At 46.5% G+C, this 23,107-nt stretch overlaps 1 protein-coding gene and 1 long non-coding RNA gene across 7 annotated transcripts in view; one reads left to right on the top strand and one right to left on the bottom strand.

Annotated features, from left to right (window-relative positions):
• The window catches only part of LOC148109227 (uncharacterized), a 19,441-nt gene extending 12,059 nt beyond the window's left edge, over positions 1-7,382 (bottom strand). The window contains exons 1-2 of the long non-coding RNA XR_015726400.1: positions 6,911-7,382; positions 6,562-6,703 (exon numbers count right to left, since the gene is read on the bottom strand). This is a non-coding gene — a long non-coding RNA (uncharacterized LOC148109227). The remainder of the gene's footprint in view (positions 1-6,561; positions 6,704-6,910) is intronic.
• GJA5 (gap junction protein alpha 5) lies at positions 6,223-23,107 on the top strand. Of its 6 annotated transcripts, XM_087866228.1 has the most exons (5): positions 6,223-6,356; positions 15,821-15,877; positions 17,021-17,095; positions 19,502-19,639; positions 20,009-23,107. In XM_087866228.1, exon 5 carries the CDS (start codon positions 20,041-20,043, stop codon positions 21,115-21,117), a length of 1,077 nt encoding a protein of 358 aa, XP_087722354.1. In that variant the 5' UTR covers positions 6,223-6,356; positions 15,821-15,877; positions 17,021-17,095; positions 19,502-19,639; positions 20,009-20,040; the 3' UTR covers positions 21,118-23,107. The 6 variants fall into 6 exon arrangements, with proteins under 6 accessions (XP_087722354.1, XP_045669539.1, XP_087722353.1 ...); XM_045813583.2 differs by lacking the exon at positions 17,021-17,095; XM_087866227.1 differs by having other exon boundaries at positions 17,021-19,639.

Raw genomic sequence — 23,107 nt, 5'->3', positions numbered from 1 at the left:
AATATTTAGCACTCACTACATGGCAAACATAATATATTTCTCATTCAACCTTCATAACCAATCTATAAGTTTCTTAGTTACTATGTTATTCTCATTTTAAAAGTGAGCCAGATGAGGCTGCCAGGGAGAAAAAAAATTTCCTCTACCCTTTATGTTCAGTTATTGGAGGCTTGAGAATTAAACTGACAGTAGATAGATAATAGGGGAAAATAGGTTTATTCGTATGCATAGGGAAACTAACAAAAGTAGCTAGCTCACTAAAAAGTTAAAGTTTAAACTTAGTAGTGAAAAGGGAGGAGGGAGAAAAGGCTTCTGTGGGAAGAACAAATTGGTTTTTTTAGGAAAGACAAATGAGTTTAAGAAAGTTTGTGATAATGTATGTTTATGAAGGTGTCTTCATGGCCATGGAACTGCCCCCCCCGCCCCAAGACGGGAGTTATGGCAGCCTTATTTCCCAGAAGTTGCTGCTTTTAGTCAGGTAAGGGAAGCTCCAACAGGCTTCTACCTGTGTCTGATGAATCTCAAATGTCTTCAGCTTACAATAATCTCCCTACCAACTCCAGTGTTCCAAATAGGTCCCCACATGGCAAAAGAGGGTCATATAGCTGCTGAGTGGTGGAGCCAAGATCTGAACCCAAATACTCTTAACCACAAGGTTATGCCCCAAATCTTGTCCATTCTACCTTGAGTATTTAGCTGCCTGAATGTGAGAGGAAACTTTGAAGAAATGGAATAATCTTAATCTCCTAAATGACTCTAATCTTCTGTAATAATTTGACCCCAGCAGCTAAAGTTGAAGCTGGACACTAATTTAGGAGGAGATGTAAACTTTGTTGTTGAATTAGACTTTGAACTTTATCGTCTAAATTATCAAGACAGGCATGGGATATTGCATCTCTATTTTGCAGGCAAGAAAATGCCTCTATCTTGATGTGATTTGTCTGAGGTCACCTGAGTTAATGGCATATTTGTCAGAAAATTTTCTGACCTTGTATTTTATGATTTTTGCCGATAGACCACTTAGACCTTGGTCTTGACTGAAAACACCTTTCAAAATAAAGAAGAAGCAAGCTTTTTTTGGTCCTTGTGAGGTGGCCAAGGATGAATAATTTGTTAGAGGAAAAAGAGGTGTGCTCCAGGTACTCATTGCAAACTCTAGATGTTGCTTATAATGACATAATAACCAAAATAACATTAAATTCACAATCTTCTTGCTTTCAAGGACTTCTTTTCAGATCTAGAGGGCATATGCCATCCCAAGATCTCCCAGAGAAAGGTCTCCCTTTTGTCATAAAAAGAAATCCCTGGACCAGGGACTCTGAAACTCCAGTGAGGCTGCATCCAGTTGTTGCCTTCATGCCCTGAATTTAGTGGGAGAGAATCAGGCGTGGCTGATACTGGATACCTCCTTCTCTTGCCTCTCCTCCTCTTCTTCTCACGTCCATGGAGGCCACTGACCAAGCCCACTATAAAAGAGTTCTAAGTTTGGGATCCCAAAAGATCCCATCCGCCTTAAGCCCAAGAAAAGGTATGAATTTGAGCTTTTCTTTGCGATTAAAACTTAAGATTGAGAATAGATTCATAGACCAAAGCATCAGGGGCAAGGAAGTCTGTGTTTCTTTTGCTTTCTGCTTCTTGGAACGGGGTGTTCTTGCCTGTTTTAGCCACTATCTGGAAAGCAAAAGTCTTAAAGGGGACGGCTTCTGCTTGTGGTGTCTGCATGGCCACTGCCAGAAAAGTGTGACCTCAGCCCACTAACCATGGTTCCAATTACCTCTTTATGACCTCCAATGAGGCATGGGGGACTCATCGCTCTCATAATTAGATGCTGACAGAACTTATTTGCATGTGTTATGGTTGTAAGTTCTAAGGGAGGAGGCTCTTTAAACATCTGGATCACAGTGTCTTGGGAAGGAAACCAGGGGAGTCAGAGAGTCATTGGGTAAAGGGGACATTGAAAGGTCTCCTCATTTGCCCTCTTGCCTCTAAGAAGAAGCAAAAAAAGAAGCAATTTTCAAAATGCCACCTTTAAAAGACTTGTACAAAAAGGTGTTTTTGCCTCTGCCTGGAAATCTCAGATGAGGGTTGTACCACTTTCATTGTCATGGTCAAACACAGTCTCTCTTGCTGGGGTTGGAGCCCATTCTTCTTGTGGCATCTGCGGTCCTGTTAGCTCCCACCTGGAGGGCCCTGTGCCCTCCTCTCTGACCAGGCCAATGGGTTCCATGAGAATTCCTCCGCAGCCATGGTGAGAAAGTGCCTGACCTTTTTCCCACTTATTAACTGACTAATCTTGCACAATTTACCAAACTTCTCTGAGTCCAAATTTTCTTTTGTGTAAAACAGAAATAGTAATGTTGTGTCTACCTCGTAGTGTTGTGAGGTGAAAATGCTCGGTACATCAAAGGCTTGTAATAAATGCACCTTGCCCTTTCTCCTTCACTAAAGCACAACAAAGAGATCACGCTGTATGAACCTGTTTTCCAAAAGATTTTTTTCCCTCACTGTTGGTGGGAATGCAAGCTGGTGCTGCCACTCTGTATGGAGATGCCTCAAGATGTTAAAAATAGAGCTACCCTATGACCCAGCAATTGCACTACTGGGTATTTACCCCAAAGATACAGATGTAGTGAAAAGAAGGGCCATATGCAGCCCAGTGTTCACAGCAGCCATGTCCACAATAGCCAAACTGTGGAAGGAGCCAAGATGCCCTTCAGCAGACGAATGGATAAAGGAGATGTGGTCCATATATACAATGGAATATTACTCAGCCATCAGAAAGGATGAATACCCATCATTTGCATTGACATGAATGGAACTGGAGGGGATTATGCTAAGTGAAATAAGACAATTATCATATGGTTTCACTCATATGTGGAATATAAGGAATAGCACGGAATACCACAGGGGAAGGGAGGGAAAACTGAATGGAAAAAAATCAGAAAGGGAGATCAGCCATGAGAGACTGTGGACTCTAGGAAACAAACTGAGGGTTTCAGAGGGGAGGGGGGTAGGGGGATGGGATAGTCAGGTGATGGGTATTAAGGAGGGCATGTGGTGTGATGAGCACTGGGTGTTATATAAAACTAATGCATCATTGAACACTACATCAAAAGCTAATGATACAGTGGCTAAGTGAACATAATAAAAAAAAAACTTTTTTTAAAGATTTTTTTTTCCTCACCTAACTTTTTTATATCATCATGCATTGGGGACAAATACATATTGAGTACTGCCATTTATACTAATTGTTTTGTCTACATAGTTGACTAGAATGCCAGCTTGCTGTAAACAAAAGATGGCCCTTCTCTCCTACTTAGCATAGGCTGGGCCCATAGGAGTGGCCAGTGAATCTTTGTCTGGGAGACCCTGAGGCATGGTTCATATGATCTTTAGAAGATCATCTTTCTGTCTTTTCATCTCCTAGTAGAAAAAGGTGAAGAGTGCCTCACACAAGCCTGGCACGTAGTAAATGTTGAGTGAAGTCTATTTTGACATCCCACTTTTATAGCCTTTCCCTTACAGGTATTGTTGACCAATTCTTTGGCTTCCTCTCTACATCCTCTCTCAGTTTCTTCATATTTTTTCATGTGTGACACCACTTTGTAAGACCCTGTCTTAAGCTGAATGTGAGGATGAAGGGGAGGACATGGCAGACCCTCAGTTTCCACCCCTGGCCCTGGCCTGACACCTCCTTTTCTGGGGCATTGTGCATCTCCTCATGGCATCCTTAGATAGGTGGTGACAGCCAGATTCAGCCCCTTTGAATGATCGTCTGGGATCCATAGCCCAAATGACATTTTTCTTAATTTTGTCAAAGTCCTTACCTGAGCCTGGAAGAGACCCAGGTGAGAAATAAACCAGACTTCTGAAGGCCTTACCAAAGCAACGTAGCTTTGAGCCATCGAAATGCACTAGGTACCATCATGAGCACAGGGCCTGCTTGGAGAGCTGCTCCACTTCACTGTGTTAGGATGATCTGAGTTTGAAACCTCAGTCTTCTCCCAGTACTGACTCAGACTTCCTGGGTCACCTCTAGCAACCCATCCTGTTTCTTCACTGCCCTATTTTGCTACCTGCCATGCAGGGTGGGAGCATTTGCCTTCCTTGCCCTGTGCTCTATCCCAGATCGTGGGTGTACCTACATCTTGGCAGTTCTTCCCCTCTGGGCATTCAGAGGAAAAATGGCGTTCTCCCTTCATCCCCAGCCATAATTCCAGCTAGACTCTCCTTTGGCAGCCAGGGATCTAGGAATTAATACTTCACTAACCCTTCCCCACTCTCAGATTATCTTTCAACAGAGACGAATGTGTTCTTTAACTGGCCCATCTCCTTGGTGGAGATAATAAGGTGATTCCAGGAGCCCGCATGTTTGCTAGAGTAGCTGGGATGTAAGGACAAAGCCATAGTGTAGGGATGATCTCTGTTGTGGAGAAGAAACCAGTGTCACCAAAGCTTTCTATGGTTTCACATGCTAAATTCTCTCCTAGGAGTTTGGCCCAGCCATGGTAAGTACAGGCAGGAGACTGCAAATGTATTGATCGTGCAGTCACATGCACGGCAGTTAGTATGCATCAGACATTGTCCTAAGTGCTTTACACATACTCATTAGTCCTCACGACAACCCTAGGAGGTAGTTATTATTATCCTCAATTTATAAAATTAAGATGCACAGAGGTTAAGTTAACTTGCTCAGTGTTACATAGCTAGTGAGTGGTAGAGCCCCGACTCAAACCCAGACAGGCTGGCCCCAGAATCTGCTCTGATGCTACATAGGGGGAAAAAAAGGAGTGAAACTCTGACTAAGGATCCAGAATCCAGAATTTGTTTTCAATAGGGCTGTTGCCTCCCCGGACACAGGAAATTTGGCCCCACATTCTCTCTCCTCTTGCTGACCCTACGCTTATTCACCCATGAAAAATATCACCGCTAAAGAAACAAACAGCTTTTGCAAAATGTTGGAATACGTGTGAGCAGTGCTATGTGTGATGGTGATAATGTGAAGCAAAGAAATGGATCTGGGTTCTGGTCCTGCCTCTGCCACTTACTTTACTGTGTGTGACACTCGCTAGTAGCCTCTCTGAGCCTTAGTTTCCATGGCTGTTTCAGATGATTTCTGGGGTTTTCTTCTCGCTGACACAACACATGGGCTCTTGGTCGTTGGTCTGTCTGGGTTTAGTCCAGTCACAGCAACCTCTGTTGTTGATATCTGTCACACTCTGCCTCAGTCCATGGCTAAGTGCTTAAGCTGAGGAGTTGGGAATGAGGGGAGTTTGAGAGGAGAGATGCCTTCCAGTTTCTGAATTTGCTCGCCTGTGATATATGATCTAACAAGAGATAAGCTTACTTCTATCTCCTGGATTCCAGCTGGGGGACCTGTATGCTTTTGTGAGAGGAGCACAGAGGTGAATTTTGGCTTTGACTCAAACTTCTGATCTCGACCCTACCATTTACCAACTGGGTCACCATGGTTGAATTTCCTCAAATGTAGGAATGTCTACTACTTAGGATAGGAAACTGGAATGATTAAGTGAAATAAAAATGGAATATATATACATATTTTAGCCCAGTGTTGGGCACATAGAAGGTGTTCTCTTTTCTTTAGAGAAGAGGGAGAGAGGAGTATGATCCTGGTCAGTGGCAGTGCCCTCTCCCTGTCCTTTGGAGCTTTCAGTTACCCCTGGTATCTATTCTGAGTGCTGGAGCTCGTGAGTTGTGAGATTGTTTCCTATGCTAGCTGCTGCTCAGCTCACTGATGGGGACATAGTGGAGGTCCCAAAAAGACCTGTTCCATGAAGAAGCACTCTTTTTCTCTGATAGTAGGAAAAGGATGGAGAAGAGAAATCTTTTGGGTAATGCCAGTTTTCCCCCTGATGCCCCATTACAGCCCTGGCCAGAGGAGCCTGGGGAGGCTCTGCGGAGACTAGGGAAGCAGTGTGTCACCCGCCGGCCCAGCGGAGAGGGAGGACGCCAGGACTGTGGCGGCAATGACAGTGGAGGGCAGCGGGGGAGGAGAAAGTCTCCGTCGTCTCTTCTCTCCGGGAGAGGAGAGTGGTGAGAAGAGACTGCGGGGGGGGGGGGGGGGTAGAGGGAAGAAAACTTGTGAAGCGAGCAAAGATTCTAAGAGCACGAGGGAGAGCGGGGAGGGAGGGACCTGGGGGGAAGGGGGTGGAGAGTGAAAGAGTAGGAAGAAGTGGGAGGAGGGAGGGCGACAGACACGGAGTCAAAAGGGGGTGGGAGAGCAACTGACAGGCTGAGTGAGAGCCGGGAAGAGTGGGCAGGCAGCGGAGGAGGCAGCCAGGAACCCAGGACTGGGGAACCCCGTGGAAATTCCAGAGAGGAGGACCAGGGAGAAGGTAAGGATAGACTCGCTTTTAAGAGATGAAACTACCAGTTGGTGGGAAGGAGCCCGAAGAGACAGCCTTGAGTTCCAGGCTGGAGAACAACAGAGCTCCTTCTCTGTACCTGGGGGCTTATTCCCTGCCCCTCACTAGTCCCTGCAATGGTGAGATTGGGATATATGGAGAAGGATGGTTGTGAAGCAGCAGATAAATTACTCACTTGATTTATAAGGAGCTGTAGAAATGTGAGTGGAGAGCCCTTGGAGTTGGTCTACCTCTGGCGGAATTGCTGCCCTCCAGGGGCATCTTCCAAGCAGCTCAGCGGTCCATTTCCAAGAACTTTGGTTAAGATGAAATTGGCCCTTTTAAAAACAAAAACCATCACTGTTTTATGGTGCTTCCTCTAGGCTTGGAATCTTTTTTTGAACTGCTTTCCGCAGCATCTAGGGGAGTGTTTTGATTTTTCCCCCCTAAGGCATGTTGGATGGTTTAAAAATATTCCCTGCTTAGTTTCCTGCAAAGTATCATGTCCCCGCTGTGCTCTGTGAGCACTCTGGCCTGCCACTCACTGTCGCGGCTGTCGGAGGAAAGTGGCTGGTGAAGACTCAGAGTGGAAGTGGGGAGAGGTGTCCACTGAAGGCCCCTTTTCCTCCTGGGTACGGGGTAAGGTTGACGGCCGCAGGGCACAAAGATTTCTGTCAACTCCTTGACTTCTCTTCTGAGCATGTGGTGAAAGAACCCAGACTTGGGGTTGAGACTCCTGGGTTCTTGTGCCCTGAGAGGCTGTGTGTCCTTGGCCCAGACACTTCCCCCTTCTGGGTCTCAGTTTCCTCATCTAGAAAATGAGGGGTTTGCGGGGTGCCTGGATGGCTCAGTTGGTTAAACACGCCACTCTTGATCTTGGCTCGGGTCTTGATCTCAGGGCCGTGTCTACTCCAGCGTGGAGTCTACTTTTAAAAAGAAAGAAATGGGTTTGAAGTAGAAGGATCCCTACAGTTCCATTCAGCAGTAACATTGTACAAGGTTATGATTCCTTAGGCCCAAATATACCTCAGAATCATGAAAAAGGGAAGCTCGACACAAGGATTTTACATCTGTACTGTGCCCTTGTTCACTTTTAACTCGATTCCCCCTCCCAGTATGCCATCATAATGGAGGGATTTCTGGTTTTTCTTCCTCAGCACCTCACAAGGCTCTGGCACACTGGGTCCGACTGGTCTGAGAAAAGGAAGGGCAGAGTTAGGAGAGTGAGGAGCACTGGACAAGGAGTCAGGAGACCCAGGAGAAATCTAGCAAAACTGGGGAGGAGACAAAAGCCAGTATGTGCAGGTGTAGCACCCTCGTTTGCCAGGTGGCGTGGCTCAGCACTGGGGACACAAGCTGGTATTTATAGGTACCCCAGTCTGACTTTCATATCAGCGGGCCTTCATCTTTTCCACCCAAAGCCTCCAGAGCCCCAGCTCAGCCCAAGAACCAGATTCACTGCTCTCTAGGGACAGCTCTGAACTTTCCACCTTCCGGCAGGTTCCCCAGGGCAGTGGAGCTGTGGAGCCTGCTCCCCTGGCCATACCTCCACGTCTTTTCCTCACTCAGCAGCTACCAAGGAGCCGTCCCCTGACCACAGTGCGCATGGTGGAGAAAACCCAGGGGTGTGTTTCCTGGCCTCCAAACGGGTACCCTCTGGCCATCCCCTCACCCAGATACATGAAGTTCATCGAGCCACGGCAGTAACACAGTCATGTTGCCCTGCTTTGCTGCCTTAGAACCCCATGGACGTTCATGTTGTTGTTCCCTAGCTGCCTCACTCCTGTCCCCTCTTCTATCCTGGCCAAAAGTCCTAGGCATTAGGACTGGAAGAGGTCTGTTACATTGCCTGTACACTTCTTCGACTAATAGGGAAAACAAAGCCCAGGAAAGGAAAGTGACCCATGAGGGATGACGCAGTGAGTCAGGTCAATTTGGTTGGGAGAATACCCTGCTCTGCTCACTTATACCTAGGCTCCTTCTGACTTCTGCCCCAGCTGTGTTTTCTGAGCCTCCATTTCTCCCCAGGACTCCCTGCTTCTTCATTTAAGTATCTCGATGATTTTGTTTTCTGGCAGGAACACTCACTTGCCCACCTGCTCCTCACCGTCTCTGTTGGCTGTTGGGGGGTGCATGCAGTGGAGGGTTCTGGGCTCTGGCAGCCAGCAGGGCTACCACAGTGCAGCCTGGTGCCTTGGGGACTGGCTGATTCCACTGCAGCCAATGAAAGCTGGACAGGGAGCCTGTCTGCCTGGATCAGTCAGGAGACCTTCAGTCCTCAGGGCCAGGGAGACCCAAGGCCCAGGCTCTGCTCCCTGTCTCAGGGAAGACCTCCCCCACCTGGGATTCTAGCAGGCCTCTGTGCCAGCTGGCCTCACCTTGGGCTTGAGCATTGAGCTGACCAAAGAGGAGAGATGACCCTCTTTCCAGGAAAGTTTCAGGTCTCCTAGAAAAGAAACTGATTCCCTTTCTATAGTCAGATTCTTGGAGAATGACAGCTTGATGCCACTTTTTGATTCAGTTGTTTCTGGGTATTAGCAAATCATGGGAAAAAAATATTCAGCCTTCAACAACCCACTCACTTTCATAAGGAAAGGGAGTTAGGAGGTCTCAGAATCAGAGGTATTAAAATAGCACAGAGGGATCTTAGAGTTTCTCTAATTCAGGGATTGGGCAGAAGGAAGAGTCTGGGCATCTGGAATCACATTTGGGTTAATCAGATTTCAGCTGTGTGACCTGGGGTAAATTATTTAATGTCTCTGAGCCTCAGTTTCTTCATCTGGTTAATAAATGGCTTCCTTTAAGATTTTATGAAGATTAAATAAAATGATGTACAGGTTTCCCCATTATCCAACATTTGCTTTATGCCATTTCACTTTTACAAAAGATCTACATTATAGCACCTGTTTTCACTGGTGGAAATCTGAAAGAGGATTTTCGTGTTTATGAAATGGTCATTGTATCTTTGCTTTACGCTATTTCGGCTTACAGCTGGTTTCATAGGAATACTGTACTTTTTTGTATGGTGGGGGAAACCTGTATTTAAAATGGTTATTATATATTAAGTGCTCAATGAACAATAGAACAATAGGGTAGAATCCAGGTTACCTGGTTCTCAGCCCGTTTCTTTGAACTACATCTCGTTTGACTTAAGAGCCTTCCCACAATGAAGGCTCACCATGACATGTAATTCTGAGAAGGTACTGCTTGGTTTTTATGAGCACAGATTTTTTCTGGGACTATGCTGACATCTAAGCTGGGGGTCAGAAAATCTAGCTTTCCCTTTCAGCTTTGCCACTAACTTGCCATACTATTCCAATTGGTCAAGTCACAAACTCCTCAGATGTTCTAACTTAGCAACCATCCAACTCAATGGCTTTCTTCTACACATGAGCCAACTGAGGCTTGGTAGGGCGGGGGGTGGGGGGGATGTCTCATCTAGAATCATAGAGAAACAGCTGGGACTCAGAAGAGCCTCTCTTTCAAGGTCACAGATAACTTCCAGGATCTAAATCCATCCTGGCATCTTCATGATTCAGAACTTCAGGAGGGGTCCCATGTGGTTAGGGGTCGGGATGGCCCTTCTCCAAAGGTCACTGATTTCTCTTCCAAGGAGAACTGAGGCAGCACATCCTACCCTGTGGATGTGCCTTTGGATTGGTTGGTAATCAGATTCAGAAGTGCTACAGCTTTTCAGAAGGCAGGAATTACATGAAGCACACCTTTTATGATGTGGACTCATATGGAGTCCATCTCTAGGCCCAAAGGCTTGACTTAAAGAAAAGTCCGGAACCAGGCTGGACCAATTACAAGAATGAGAGGGGCTTGATCTGAGTGGGGCCCTGTACCTCCTTCTTCTCCACACTTGCCCCCAACGGTCTGCATGCCTAGTGAAATAACAAAGGTACAGTGAAATTAATATCCTTCCCGTCACCCATGTTTTCCTCACCTCCGCCAGTCACCTTCCCCACCTAGTGCCCCATGAGCATTCTTGTTGGGTCACTCTAACCAGCCTGCTGCACTGCCAAATTCTGCATCAGGTTGGCTAGTTGGATCATGCTTGGGAGGAGTCTTTACTGGAAATGTCGGAAAAGAAAACAAGGAACTAACCTGATTGAGTGTCTACTATGTGCCAGATACTGTTGGAGGCGCTTCCACACGTCCGCATACTGTTGAATCCCCATGAGTAAACATTCTCTTTTTTCAGATGAGGAGGAAACAGAGAGGCTGAGTGACTTGCCTAAGGGCACATAACTGGAGTGGGGGCAGGATTCAAATCCCAGTACTCCTTAGGAAGCACGAGGCCCACCTCCTATTTTTGTTTCAGTTGTTCTTGTTATGATTTGACATCAATGGAACACCAGAGCCTGTTGTTTGGCCAGCCGAAAACCCGGCAGTAGACACGGCTGCAGCCAAGAGCACTTAGTGGCTAAAAAAGGAAATAACTTTCTATATGTGAATTCTGGCCAAATGGTGGCAGATGCTGAAGAGTCTGGGAATCCTGACCACTGTGGGCTGAGGGCTTCGATGGAATCATTAATTCTAGGAACAGCATATGCAAGGGATGGCCAGCCAAGGAGCCAGGGGCTCAAAGGAAAAACCCTGGGCCTCTTATGGGAGAGTGGGAAAAGCCCTGCTGGGGGAGTTCAGAGACTGGACAGAGTTCCAGCCACAGGTTTGTCACCAGCTGTCAGGGTTAGGGCCTCTTTGATTATCTTTCCCTTTTAGAGACACAACAGGAAGGTAGGCTTTGCAGTCAGGAAGACCGGCTGCATGTCCCTTACTCAGCATTAGCTACCTCTGAGCCTCAGTTTTCTCTGCTGTAAAATGGCATAATAATTACTTTCCTAGAAGAATTAGTATAAAGGTTAAAAGTATAGTTGTAAAATGCTTCACACATGGAAAACGCTCAACTTAGTGGTATCTGTTAGCCCTATTACTTAACTTCCCTGGACCCTGGTCTTCAGCTTGCCTAAATATAAGGGATTGATTTTCATTGATGTCTAGATTCCTTTCAGCTCTACCATACTATGCATATATGACAAATGGTAGAAATAATAAAGAAATCTGAGTGTCTCATAAATATAATTTTCATTAATAACTGTATACGTTTTAATCAACCTTTGGGGGTAATTAATAAGGACCTCCCAATATTTCATTGTAATCAAATATCTCCATTTGCCACCACCTCCCACCCACTTCTTATAAATATTTCTTCTTCCAACAATTTAACAAGAAAATTACTTATCTCAGCATAATTCTCCTTCTCCACTTTGCTCCCTTCCACCTTCTTGGCTTTGAAACAACAGTCTGCCAGCAGAGTGTTTCTGAGTGGACCACTCTGTCCTTGCTAGAATAAAATAATGAAATTGTAAGAGAGGTTAATTATCTGCCGTTGGCTGGAGTCAAAGGAAAGCTAAAGTGACACTTCATCTCCTCCATCTGTGTCCTTCCGCCTCTTTCTCATCTCTGTCTCCCTCTCCCCTCTTCAGTGATTAAGGTTCAAGAGTGGAAGCCCCCACTGGACTTCTGAGAAAGTTGCCCACACAGCCTAGCTCAATAGCTGTAGCTGTATTACCTGCCTGATTGTTTTACCTGAGGTTGAAGAGGCTACCCCAAAACTCAGTCAGGAAAGGAGTAGAAATTCTAAATGTGGGAATTACCCCCAAGCATTTACAAATCAACTCCCGATTCTAACAGTCACCTTGAAAACATCCCTGCAGCACTCACCTTACGTCAAAGTGGCCAGCCTCTGACTGGTAAGGATTTTTAAAGAAAGGAACTTTAGGTGATTTAGATGGAATCTGGCACAGTTGTTAAGGCAGGTGTATTGCTGTCAGACAAGACCAGAGCTGGGTTTGGTGTCAACTCCACCACTTACCAGCAAGTCCCCGTCGCGTGACGTTGCTCAGTCAACCTTCCTGAGCCCGTATAAAGGGGACGGGGATGATCCCTACTTGCTCGAGTTGTTGAGACAATCAAATGAGAAAAAATATATCAAGAAACTTGTGGAATGTCTGGCACATAGTGAGATCTCAATAGCTTAATTTTATTATTATCATTATCACCAGATTCAAAGTCTCTTGTGTGTAACTTTAGGTAGACTAGAAAATGGAGCTGAGACTCTCCAAGGATAATGAAGATTGCTGAAGTAGCTGAAGATCAAGACCACTTTCTCATGCAATCCTCCCTGCATCTCTCCATTTTAGTGAGAAACTGTTGGGGGGAGGGGAAATCAGAAAGACGTGTATTCATGAATAAGGTACAAAAGAGTTCTGAGATGATGTTATACTTAGTACTTTACTTTATAAAGCCACCTTTGATGTCTGGTTTAGCACAGGAGCTCAATAAACACTTTCTGAACTGAGCTGCACTGACGTGAAACTGTGTCCAGGGATCCTTGAAGTGAGGCCCTTTGGGTCCTTTCACAACAGAATTCTCTTAATTGGGAAGCTCTGTGCCACATTCCATTGTGGATGAGCGGAATTATAGCGTGGGCCCAGACTGCTGTTATTATTACTGTGAATAACAACCTTTATCGAGAGCCAGAGATCTGTTAGATAATGTACAGAACATGTGTCATTGTCCAGAATTAGACTCAGACTCTCTGGAGTGGTCTTATAATCTAATTTTGACAAACTTGAGTGAGCGCCCCAGTGATCTGTAGGGTGGAAGTGGAGAAGAAATAGTCTACAGTGAGCGGACGTCTCTGCTCTAGACCCAGCCAGTCCTGCTCTGCTGAGCTGAAGGTGCTGTCACAGGCAGAGGGAAGGCTCAGTGGCTTCTGTCTTCCTGGTGTTCTGGTCAACACAGTCATTGTGCAGGTGCCCCAAGGTCACTTCCCAGGGAGTCCCTCTATTGGCATTAGGTGTTTTGAGTGAGCTGAACACAGTAATTCATTTACTGTAGTTGATTTTTTAAAAAGTGCACAAATCAACCTACCGGGTGCAAGGCACAATCTTAAGCACTAAGAGGGAGGAGAGGGCAGGGGGACTTGGGAGGAGGACACAATGATGAACAGATATGGGGCTTGTCTTCAAGGAGCTCAGGGTAGGGTTGGAGAGAAAATACACAGCCAATAGAGCAAATAATTCTCATTATGTATTTGAAACCCCAGTGGTTTTACAGTTCAGTTCAAGGCCCAGCTGCTGACTTGGGGTGGTGGGACACAGAAATTAGAAAGGCTACTATGTGTGGCTCCAGAGGACAGAATTAGAATCAATAGAAGAGAATTTTCAAGGCATCCCTATAGTATCTTCTTACTCCCTTGCAATATGCTTTCTTGAGCAGAAGAGACAGGGTGCTGTTTCAGCAGTGTGCTGGATGGCACCTGTCACCTGCAGCCTACGTAGTTTATGCTGCAGCCACTACTAAAGGACAGCCGCAAGCAGGGTGATTATTGACTGTGTCGTGCTTTCTGTCCCCACCCCACTTGAGGGCTTTGTCCCATTAGGGTCTGCCCACAGGAGCAAGATATGTACTCAACATGGTCTATTGTAGGGGTTGAGAACTACTCTAAACTCAAAGGTATGGCCTCCAAAGCTCTCCCTAATCTGCCTCTGCCTATTCTGCAGACTACCTCCCTGTTCTGCTCATTGTCCTCTAATACCATGCTGGGTTCACTCGGTGGATTTGTTCATGTGGTTGCTTTTGTCTGGAATGCCCTTATCTCTCCTGTACCTCCCCTCTCCCCCCAGCTCCTCTCCTCTACAAACTTCACTTCCACCTAACTCCTACTCAAGGGTTGCCTCTTTGGGGAATCCCAGTATATTTGCACATTTGGTTTAGTTTGTCCCTCATTGGACAGTGATTTTCTTCAACATAGAGTCTAACTGATCTTTGGATCCCTAACTTCTACTGCATAAGCGGACACTCAGTAAATGTTTGTGAAGGTGAACTGAATTGTTCTTTCCCATAATCCCCTCAGCATCCCACCCAGTCCTGGTCACATCAAGGGAGCATCATAAATATTTGCTTGATTGCTTAAAAACTGACTGCCAGGCTTTATCACTAAATGGCAGTCATGTCTCAAATAACTCAATGCCCAGGGTACAAAGGAACTTTTGAAGTTCTGAACTGGGGAGGCATAAGAATTAATGGGCTCCACCCTTAGAAGGAAGATGGAGGGAAACTTTCTGGTGTGCACCAGACCTAATAAGAAACTCTGGAGTGGTCTAGGTTCTACCTCCATTTGTCTTCATTTCTTGAGCAAATCTCCTACCTTCTGTAGATGTCTCCTTCTCTGCAAAACAGAGGCAATAACCATCACTCCACAAAGTGGTTATGAGGATTCTTCCATTCAACAATAAAAATTGAGTATCTATGTGTCCTGAAGATAGTCAGTCATGAACAAAACAAATGTGGTCCCACCCTCTTGGAGTGAACAAGAGAAGGGAGGAGAAGCACATCTTGAACTGTATAAGGTTTTATTTATTTATTACTTTTTTAAGAGAGGGGGTGAGAGAGAAAGAGAGGTGGGGCAGGGAGGGAGGGAGAGGGAGAGAATCTTAAGCAGGCTCCACACCCAGCACAGATCCCAACACAGGGCTCCATCTCACAACCCTGAGATCACGATCTGAGCTGCAATCAATAGTTGGCTGCTTAACCAACTGAGCCACCCAGGTGCCCCTATAAGGTTTTCTTTTTTATTGCTGGACTTAAGGAAGATTTGAGCCTCCCTAGGATCACTTTGTAATCTTACTGCTAGATCAAACATTTTTTTCAATCATTGGGAAAGCATTTATTATGTACCTAATGTGAGAACTTAATGCAAAAAGAATACAAAGTAGAAGACAGGGCTTTTGACTTTGAGAAGTCTATTATTCATTTGAAGGGAAAAGCTGTTAAATCCTTGAGGGCAGGAATCATGCCTGGTTTTATTAATTCAACAGGTATCATTGAATGCATAATATGTGCCAGGTCTGGTGCCCCGTAGATATCATTTTCAGTACCCAGAATAGTGGTAGGCACATAGCAGGGACTCAAAAAAGTACTTGTGGTTTGGCTGATAGAAAATTTTGGAAAATTGGCACGAGGCAACATATAAGTGTGAATGTATCCTACATGTTGAACAGTAATTTGGAGTCTTTATTGTTCAGGATACTTCAAAATGGGCTGAGATCAATTTGAGAAAAGAATTCTCCATTTCTACCCAGATCTGTGGGATCAGAGGAGGAGGTCCTATCTATGAATTTATGTTAACCTAGGACGCGCTAAGTTGGTTTTCTTTGAAAACATTGGCTGTGTAGGGAGGCAACAATGCTAACACTAGACTGGGAATGTAGGTATCTGAATTTTATTCGTAGTCATATTATACGCAAAGTAAGGGAATAAAATGATCCATGCTCATTATACACAAAAGCCCCCCTTTGGCCCTTTCCCTCTTATCCAAGCACCATGGCACTATTACTAAACAAGTTCCTTGGTGACTCTTCCAAATGTTTGTTTTGTCCCAGGATGTGACATGTTGAAAGAAGATGCTGAAGGTGTTGGAGTGAAGAAACTACAGAGTGGTGATGTTCTCATCTGGGTTCTAGGGACCGTCTCTTGCCTTGGGGATTTCAGAACTTATATCACTTGCAAAGGGCTGTAGAATTCAATTACCCAGGGCTCCTTAGGGGGCCCTGAGCTAATGAGGCCCTTCCCTACCCCCCTAAGCCAGAGTCAACCTCCTGCCATGTGTTTCCATAGCACTTCCCTAACGTTAACACACATCAGGCTTTATTGCAATGTGTTTGATCTTTCCCCTTCGTTAAGAGATATAAAGGCAGTTAAGTTCAGTAAAGTCAGAGACTCTTTTGTCTTTTTAACTGCTGTGTCTTTAGTGCCTTGCATGATACCTGGTAACCACTCATATTAAATGGATGAATGAAAGTGAAGGACTTTGTAGGTAGAGGGGATACAAGGAGCTAAGACAAAGGGGTGAGAAGGTGTGGGCAATGTACGTGTGTATGGAGAGTCATGTAGCCTAAGTATGCAGTATGTGAGAGGAACAGGGAAGAAGGTAGGATGAAGCTGTGCTGGGGAGGATCTCAACTACAAGTTAAAGAGTCTTAACTTTATAAGCAGAAGCAGTAGGAAGGCAGTGAAGATCACAGCTAAAGCAGTGAGGTATATTATTACCATTGTACTTGATAGAATTTATTCATGGCATGGGCAGCTTCCTCTGCCCCTCCTAACACACTTCCTGCCAAGAAACGGATAATAATCTACAAAGCATTTCATATGCTCTACACCCAGTAAACTCAATGGGTATCTAATCTACATATTTCTTTGGCTGAGGTTGTGGGGGACCTGAAGGGACCCAGTTTAGCTGGGAAACTGACTTTCATATTATAAACTGAGCAGCTGGTACATGGTAGCAATTTTAAGTTTCTGTGCCCTCGCCTGGGTCATCCAGGAAGTCACAAATGAGACTTGTCCTGCACCCTATTTGCTGCCACCCCCACCCTGTCAGCTAGTCTCTCTGTTCCCTCCCCATGAGGCAGGCTATCTGATGTCACTGTTTTTCTCCTCTTCCACGATGTTCCTTTCTAGTACCTGTGTTTTCCTCCTTCCAGGTGGGATTCCTTGCACCACAAGTGAGGGGGTCAGCAGTCAAGCCTCTTGACAGACCAGACCAAAGCGTCACATTCTTTGCCTGGCCCTATTTTTAGATCTCCTGGGGGACTTGCAAGGAATGAGCATCAGAGTCAGAAGATCAGGGGAAAAGTCTTCAGGGATTGAGCACGGTTTGGAAAACTTGCCCCCAAGTTTTGAAGAATATGACATTTGTCTTTCTTTCTTTTTGTTTCTTTTTTATTTCCATTTCTGTTTCCCTTTCACTTTCTCCCCTTCTGCTCTTACACGTGTTTCTCTCTTCTTTGTAATGCACTTCTCTCTACTTTCTTTCTCTCTCTCCCTCATTCTCTGTTCCTGTCTTCCCCCACCACTTTCCTTGCTAGTAAAGGCTGCCTTTTATTCTTTAGTTCTTATACGCTTAGCACTGCGCTAAGTGCTTTTTATACATCACCTCATAACACTGGAGTATCCTCATTTTGCAGATAGGGAATTTGAGATACAGATCCAGTAGCTTTTCCAAGCTCAGCGATATTAATAGGGATTTGAACTCCACTTAGCTACCCCCAAACTATATTCTCTTAACCACTACATGGTCTCTCTTTTTCCATTCCCAACTCCCGCTTGTCTTTTCCCTCTTTTTGCTCCTCCTCTTCCATTCTCTCCCTCTCCTTCTCCCCCTCCTCTCTCTCAGACACTCAGCACATCCTGGTCCCTGCACATGTGTGGATGGCCCTGAAGGTGCTGAACACTATGCATGTGCCTAGAAGAGATGACAGACCATTCAAACTCTTATCTAATCATCCTTTTTCCTTTTGAGCAAACGCTCCACAATTTTCCACATTTGGAGGCTAAGGGAGGGGGAGCCTTCACCAACTAAGGGAAAGGGCAGGTGTCTGTTCACAAACCAGAAGAAAGGCCTCAAGACCTGGATGAGTCTTTGATATGGAGGGGGACAGAGATAAGGCCCTTTCCACTCATGTGTGGACTCTCAGAGTTGGGGAGCAGGGGCCTGGAAGAACAGGGCCAAGAAGCTGGTCTCTGTCAAGGTCTCAACTCAGGAGTCAAGGAAGCCTGCACCATGAAATATGGCACCCCACCCTGTCCTTCCTTATTTGCATAAAGAATGCTAGGATAGGAACCAGGAGCATATTGGCAGCAAAGATGTGAAGGTCAAGGTTTGAACTTGACAATCTCTAAGATCCCATTAGATTCTGAGGTTTTATAATTACAAGAAGGGAATATTTATGTTCAGTTCCCTCTTTTTTTTTTTTTGTCATTCTGTTGATTAGGATTGGTTAGAGGTTTAAGACATAAGAACATTTATTGCTCATCAAATAAGAATTCTGGAGGTAGAAGATTCAAGAGCTGATTCAGAGGCCTCCCGACATTGGTTGGCATTTCTGAGAATCTCTGGACAGCTTCAGACATCTTGGCTCAAATAGCCCTGTCCATGGGCAGGAAGTAGTGGGGGTGGCGGGGTGGAGGGACGGGGAGGACCTCCAGTGAGTCTCCCTCCATTTACTGGGGGATGGAAAAACAGTTTCTAGAGCACTCCCTCTACATTAGACTCTCACCATACCTTGCTGACCAGATCTAACTGCAGTGGAGACTGAGAAAGTGAAATCTGGCCTTTTCACCCTGCTAATGCGATGCAGACAAAGAATAGGGAACTGATTTGCCATACCAGAGTCTGCCACGCTTCATTCACTCAACTAAGATTTACTAAGCACCCACTCCAGGCCAGGCTCTGGGCCAGGTGTCGATGATACAGAGGAAAAGGCAATCTCTGTTCTCAAGGAGCCCCTACTAGAAGAACACAGACAGGCAGAAGGCCACAAAACAAGAAGGCAGGTGCTAGGAGGGAACTGAGTATCCCTAGGACCACCACAGGAGCTGGAGAGGCTCAGCTTGAAGGAGCAGGGAGGGCTGGAGGGAGCCATGACTGGGTTAAGTTCTGAGGGTTGATAGGATTTAGCTAGGGGTGAGGGGGCATGTAGGAGGTAGCTGGGAAGAAGGCATCTGGGAATCTTCCGGGATGTGGCTTGGCAGAACAAAAGGAACTAATGGGGACAGACAGGAAATGAGGCTGAAGAAGCAGGAAAGGGCCTGCTGAGAGAAGGTTCTATGTGGGACATAATGGTGTGGGGCATTTATTCTGGATGAGGAGGTCTGTGCATGGGACTTCCTGCGGGAGGACAAGCAGCTGTACCCCTGAATGGCTGCACAGCTCTGAGGTATAGGAGACTGGCATTGCCAGCTGCCTACCCACCGGGGGAACCTGAGCACTCATCTGCAGTGCCCAGAGCTGGTGTGGCCCAACACGTTTTTGTTCGCCATCTCCCAGTACAACTGGGGATGGTTCTGAAAGTCAGAGGATGCATTCTGAGAGGCCAGACTTCCCACCCCCACCCTCATTGCTTCCTCTTCACCCAGTTTCACCTTCTGGAACTAAAATAATTCTTTTTCACCTGGTGGCCATTCAAACATATGGAACATTTGAGTTATGATTCCCCAACATATCACCTCATTTAACCCTCACAACTCTAATGCAGCTGTTTTCCATCCCCATTTTACAGACAAGGATGCAGACTAGTGAGGCACACAGCCAGACTCACGAGAGCAGAGAGCAGTCCTGTGTGCTTCCTACTTCACCCGTGTTTCTCCAGGCATGGTCTTCACATGGCCCGCCTTAGAGCAACCTGGCCTGTCTCAGAGTAAGCTGGGCTGCCTCAGAGTAACCTGCACTGCTCAGGGCAGATCGCGGTTCCAGGGACAGCCCCAGACTTCCCGAAGTAGACTCTCTGGAGATAACAGCACAGAACCCACTTGTAACATGCTCCTCAGTTGATTTCTAGATCCATTCAAGTGTGGGAATCACACTCTAATCTTGCTAACACGAGCATTTTTAATCTATTTCCTTTTACTTTTGCTGGCCTGGAAAAAAGAGCTTTTTAGGTGAATTTGGCTCATGAGTCGCACTTTGTTAAAGAATGGATCGGTGGAATCCTAGAGCATGATTGGACCCTCCAGACTTCGCAGAAGCATCCCTCTCCTTTCTCTCTTTCTCTCTGCCCCATTTGCAGAAGTCCTCGTGGCCATCTCCTGCTGAGCCAGGATGGGTGACTGGAGCTTCCTGGGAGAGTTCCTGGAGGAAGTACACAAGCACTCTACAGTGATTGGCAAGGTCTGGCTCACCGTCCTCTTCATATTCCGCATGTTGGTGCTGGGCACGGCTGCCGAGTCATCCTGGGGGGATGAGCAGGCTGATTTCCAGTGTGATACCATGCAGCCCGGCTGCGGGAACGTCTGCTACGACCAAGCCTTCCCCATCTCTCACATCCGCTACTGGGTGCTGCAGATCATCTTCGTATCCACACCATCACTGGTATACATGGGCCATGCCATGCACACGGTGCGCATGCAGGAGAAGCGGAAGCTGCGGGAGGCTGAGAGGGCCAAAGAGGTCCGGGGCACTGGCTCTTATGAGTACCCAGTGGCCGAGAAGGCAGAGCTGTCCTGCTGGGAAGAAGTGAATGGAAGGATTGTCCTCCAAGGCACTCTGCTCAACACCTATGTCTGCAGCATCCTGATCCGCACTACCATGGAGGTGGCCTTCATTGTGGGCCAGTACCTCCTCTATGGGATCTTCCTGGACACCCTGCATGTCTGCCGCAGGAGTCCCTGCCCCCACCCCGTCAACTGTTATGTATCCCGGCCCACAGAGAAGAATGTCTTCATCGTCTTTATGCTGGCTGTGGCTGCACTGTCCCTCTTCCTCAGCCTGGCTGAGCTCTACCACCTGGGCTGGAAGAAGATCAGACAGCGCTTTGTCAAGTCTAGGCAGGGCATGGTTGAGTGTCAGCTTCCTGGCCCCTCTGCTGGCATAGTCCAGAATTGTACACCACCCCCTGACTTCAATCAGTGCCTGGAGAATGGCCCTGACGGGAAATTCTTCAATCCCTTCAGTAACAAGATGGCTTCCCAGCAGAACACCGACAACCTGGCCACTGAGCAAGTGCAAGGTCAGGAGCCGATTCCTGGGGAGGGTTTCATTCACATCCGTTATGCCCAGAAGCCTGAGGTACCCAATGGAGCCTCCCCAGGTCACCGCCTTCCCCATGGGTATCAGAGCGACAAGCGCCGTCTCAGCAAGGCCAGCAGCAAGGCCAGGTCAGATGACCTATCAGTGTGACCCTCCAGTGTGGGGGAACCAGGACCAGGTGGGAACAGAGGAAGCTCATAGAGGGAAGATGTGTCCCTACCAACCCCATCTCTCATTCTCATACCTGCTCTGCTCCTTTTGGGCTTTGGATCTCAATGGCATTGCTCATTTATTCCAGAAGGTAGGACCAGAGCTCTTCGAGTGCAGGCAGCGACATGGCTACCCACCCAGGTTGCTGTCCCTTCCCATCCTCTACCCAGTGTACATAGAAGGCTTTCAGATTCTTCAGTCAACAGAGTAGAAGAAAAGGGAACAGAGGTAAATCTAGCCTGGGAGGGATAGCCAGAAGGATAGAATGGCTTTCTATATACCAGCCACATACCAGATGGGTTCTCCAAGTTTCTATGGCTTCCTTCTTCTTTTGATCTGATCACCTTTCTTCTTGCAAGGAAGAGCCCAAAGTTCCCAGCCAATAAAGAGCATCAATCAAGGACTTTACATTAGATGTGGTCTTGAATCTGTTGTCTCCATGGGCCAAACCTTGGAGTGATGGTGAGGTGGCCTTGGGCTGCCCTTGGCTGTCCTCCCTCTACGCAGTCTTACTTAAAAAGAGGTCCTTGGAACTTGACCAGCAGCCTCAACTTTACAAGTGCTTTGGTATGTACCTCTGGCAAATGTCCCACCTTACTGATGCTGCAGCTTTACTTCTGCCAGGGTGACAACTAGCCCATGGGGGTGCAAGCTCCCCCAGGGAGTGACTGTATACACAGGCTCCACTGGAATCCCTGCCACCACCTGTCATCTTGCGGCTCTTTTACAGCTCAACCCGATGATAGAAACCATCCCATCCCCTCCTCCTTTGGCTGTTCACCCAGTGCTCCCTAAAGACCTTATCGACCAGAGTGCCCAAGAAGCCGTCGTCCTCTCTCAGATCCTGACCAGATCACCAGCCACAAAGGCCATTGGAATTTCCCTAGGTCTTATTAAAACAAAGAGGGCATTGTGCTTCTCAGATTCCCTTTGGGAAAAAATAATTCTGCTGTGAAGATAAAAATAAAAAAAAGAGAAAATACTGGAAAACGTTTTTTCCCTCCTATTTATTTCCCTTTCTGACTGCCAACTTAGAGTGCCAAGAGGAGGTGTGATGACAGCTATGGAGCTCCCAGATCTCTGTCTCCCTGGAGGGCTTAGCAGGGGCATGGAAGTGGTAAGGGAATCTCCAGCTTTCTTGGCAGGGGCCTCATTTTAGAGCACAGAGATTCCTATGTCTCCCTGATGCTCCTAATGAGACAGCTGGAAAGCAGTGGTGACTGCGGAAAAGCCCTGCCTTCCTGGGGACTGGCCTGGTTTCTCTGTTCAGTCCATCCATAATAGGTGGATACTCAGAAATGGATACCGAGACTTAAAGGGAGATGATTACTTTTTAAAATGCATGCGTGTGTGTGTGTGTGTGTGTGTGTACACTGACAGGGTGTATGAAGGGGAGGGGAGTCTGAAATAAGTAAAGGAAAACTTAGAGGAACTTGTGACTTCCTGCCCTCACCTACAGATGCTGGCAGAGGGGCTGAGCCTCACTGTTTCCAGTGGCATTGGCCTATGCAGATGAGAGGTTGGAGTAGAGGAGGGAGCGCTCAGAAGGAAGCTCAGCCTCTGCCCCCTCCCCATACATCTCCAGGCCCATCAGCTGATGTTTGGCTGCTATTGGTAGGTGGAGAGAAGGATGAAGGTAGAGAGATGGAAGGGACTGACTGGGACGCTATTTAGGGAAGAATGACTGGTCATCAGAGGTCCCTAGAGAGGATGCCTTTTTTCTATTGTCTGGCACTGGCATTAAGATTCTCTCTCCAAAACAACAACAACAAAAAGACTCTCCTTTCATCTCTGAAATGGGTTTGTTTTGTGAAACGAGTGTTCTTGGATTAGAAATCCTATGAGATCAGTCCTCGATGATGGGACTTTCAGGAATGAAATAGGAAATAATACGTGTAGTTTGTCTTAATAAAATTTGGCCCTGCTTCTA

Source organism: Ursus americanus, chromosome 12 (assembly GCF_024610735.1).
Source record: "Ursus americanus isolate L20-20 chromosome 12, mUrsAme1.1.p, whole genome shotgun sequence".
Classification (NCBI taxonomy): Eukaryota; Metazoa; Chordata; class Mammalia; order Carnivora; family Ursidae; genus Ursus; species Ursus americanus.
Note: the sequence above shows the minus strand (reverse complement) of the source record. Positions and strands in the feature narration are given on the sequence as shown.

What these genes read in the sequence shown, in the direction of transcription:
- GJA5 (XM_045813582.2), top strand. Translation starts at nt 20,041, where the DNA reads ATGGGTGACTGGAGCTTCCTGGGAGAGTTCCTGGAGGAAGTACACAAG.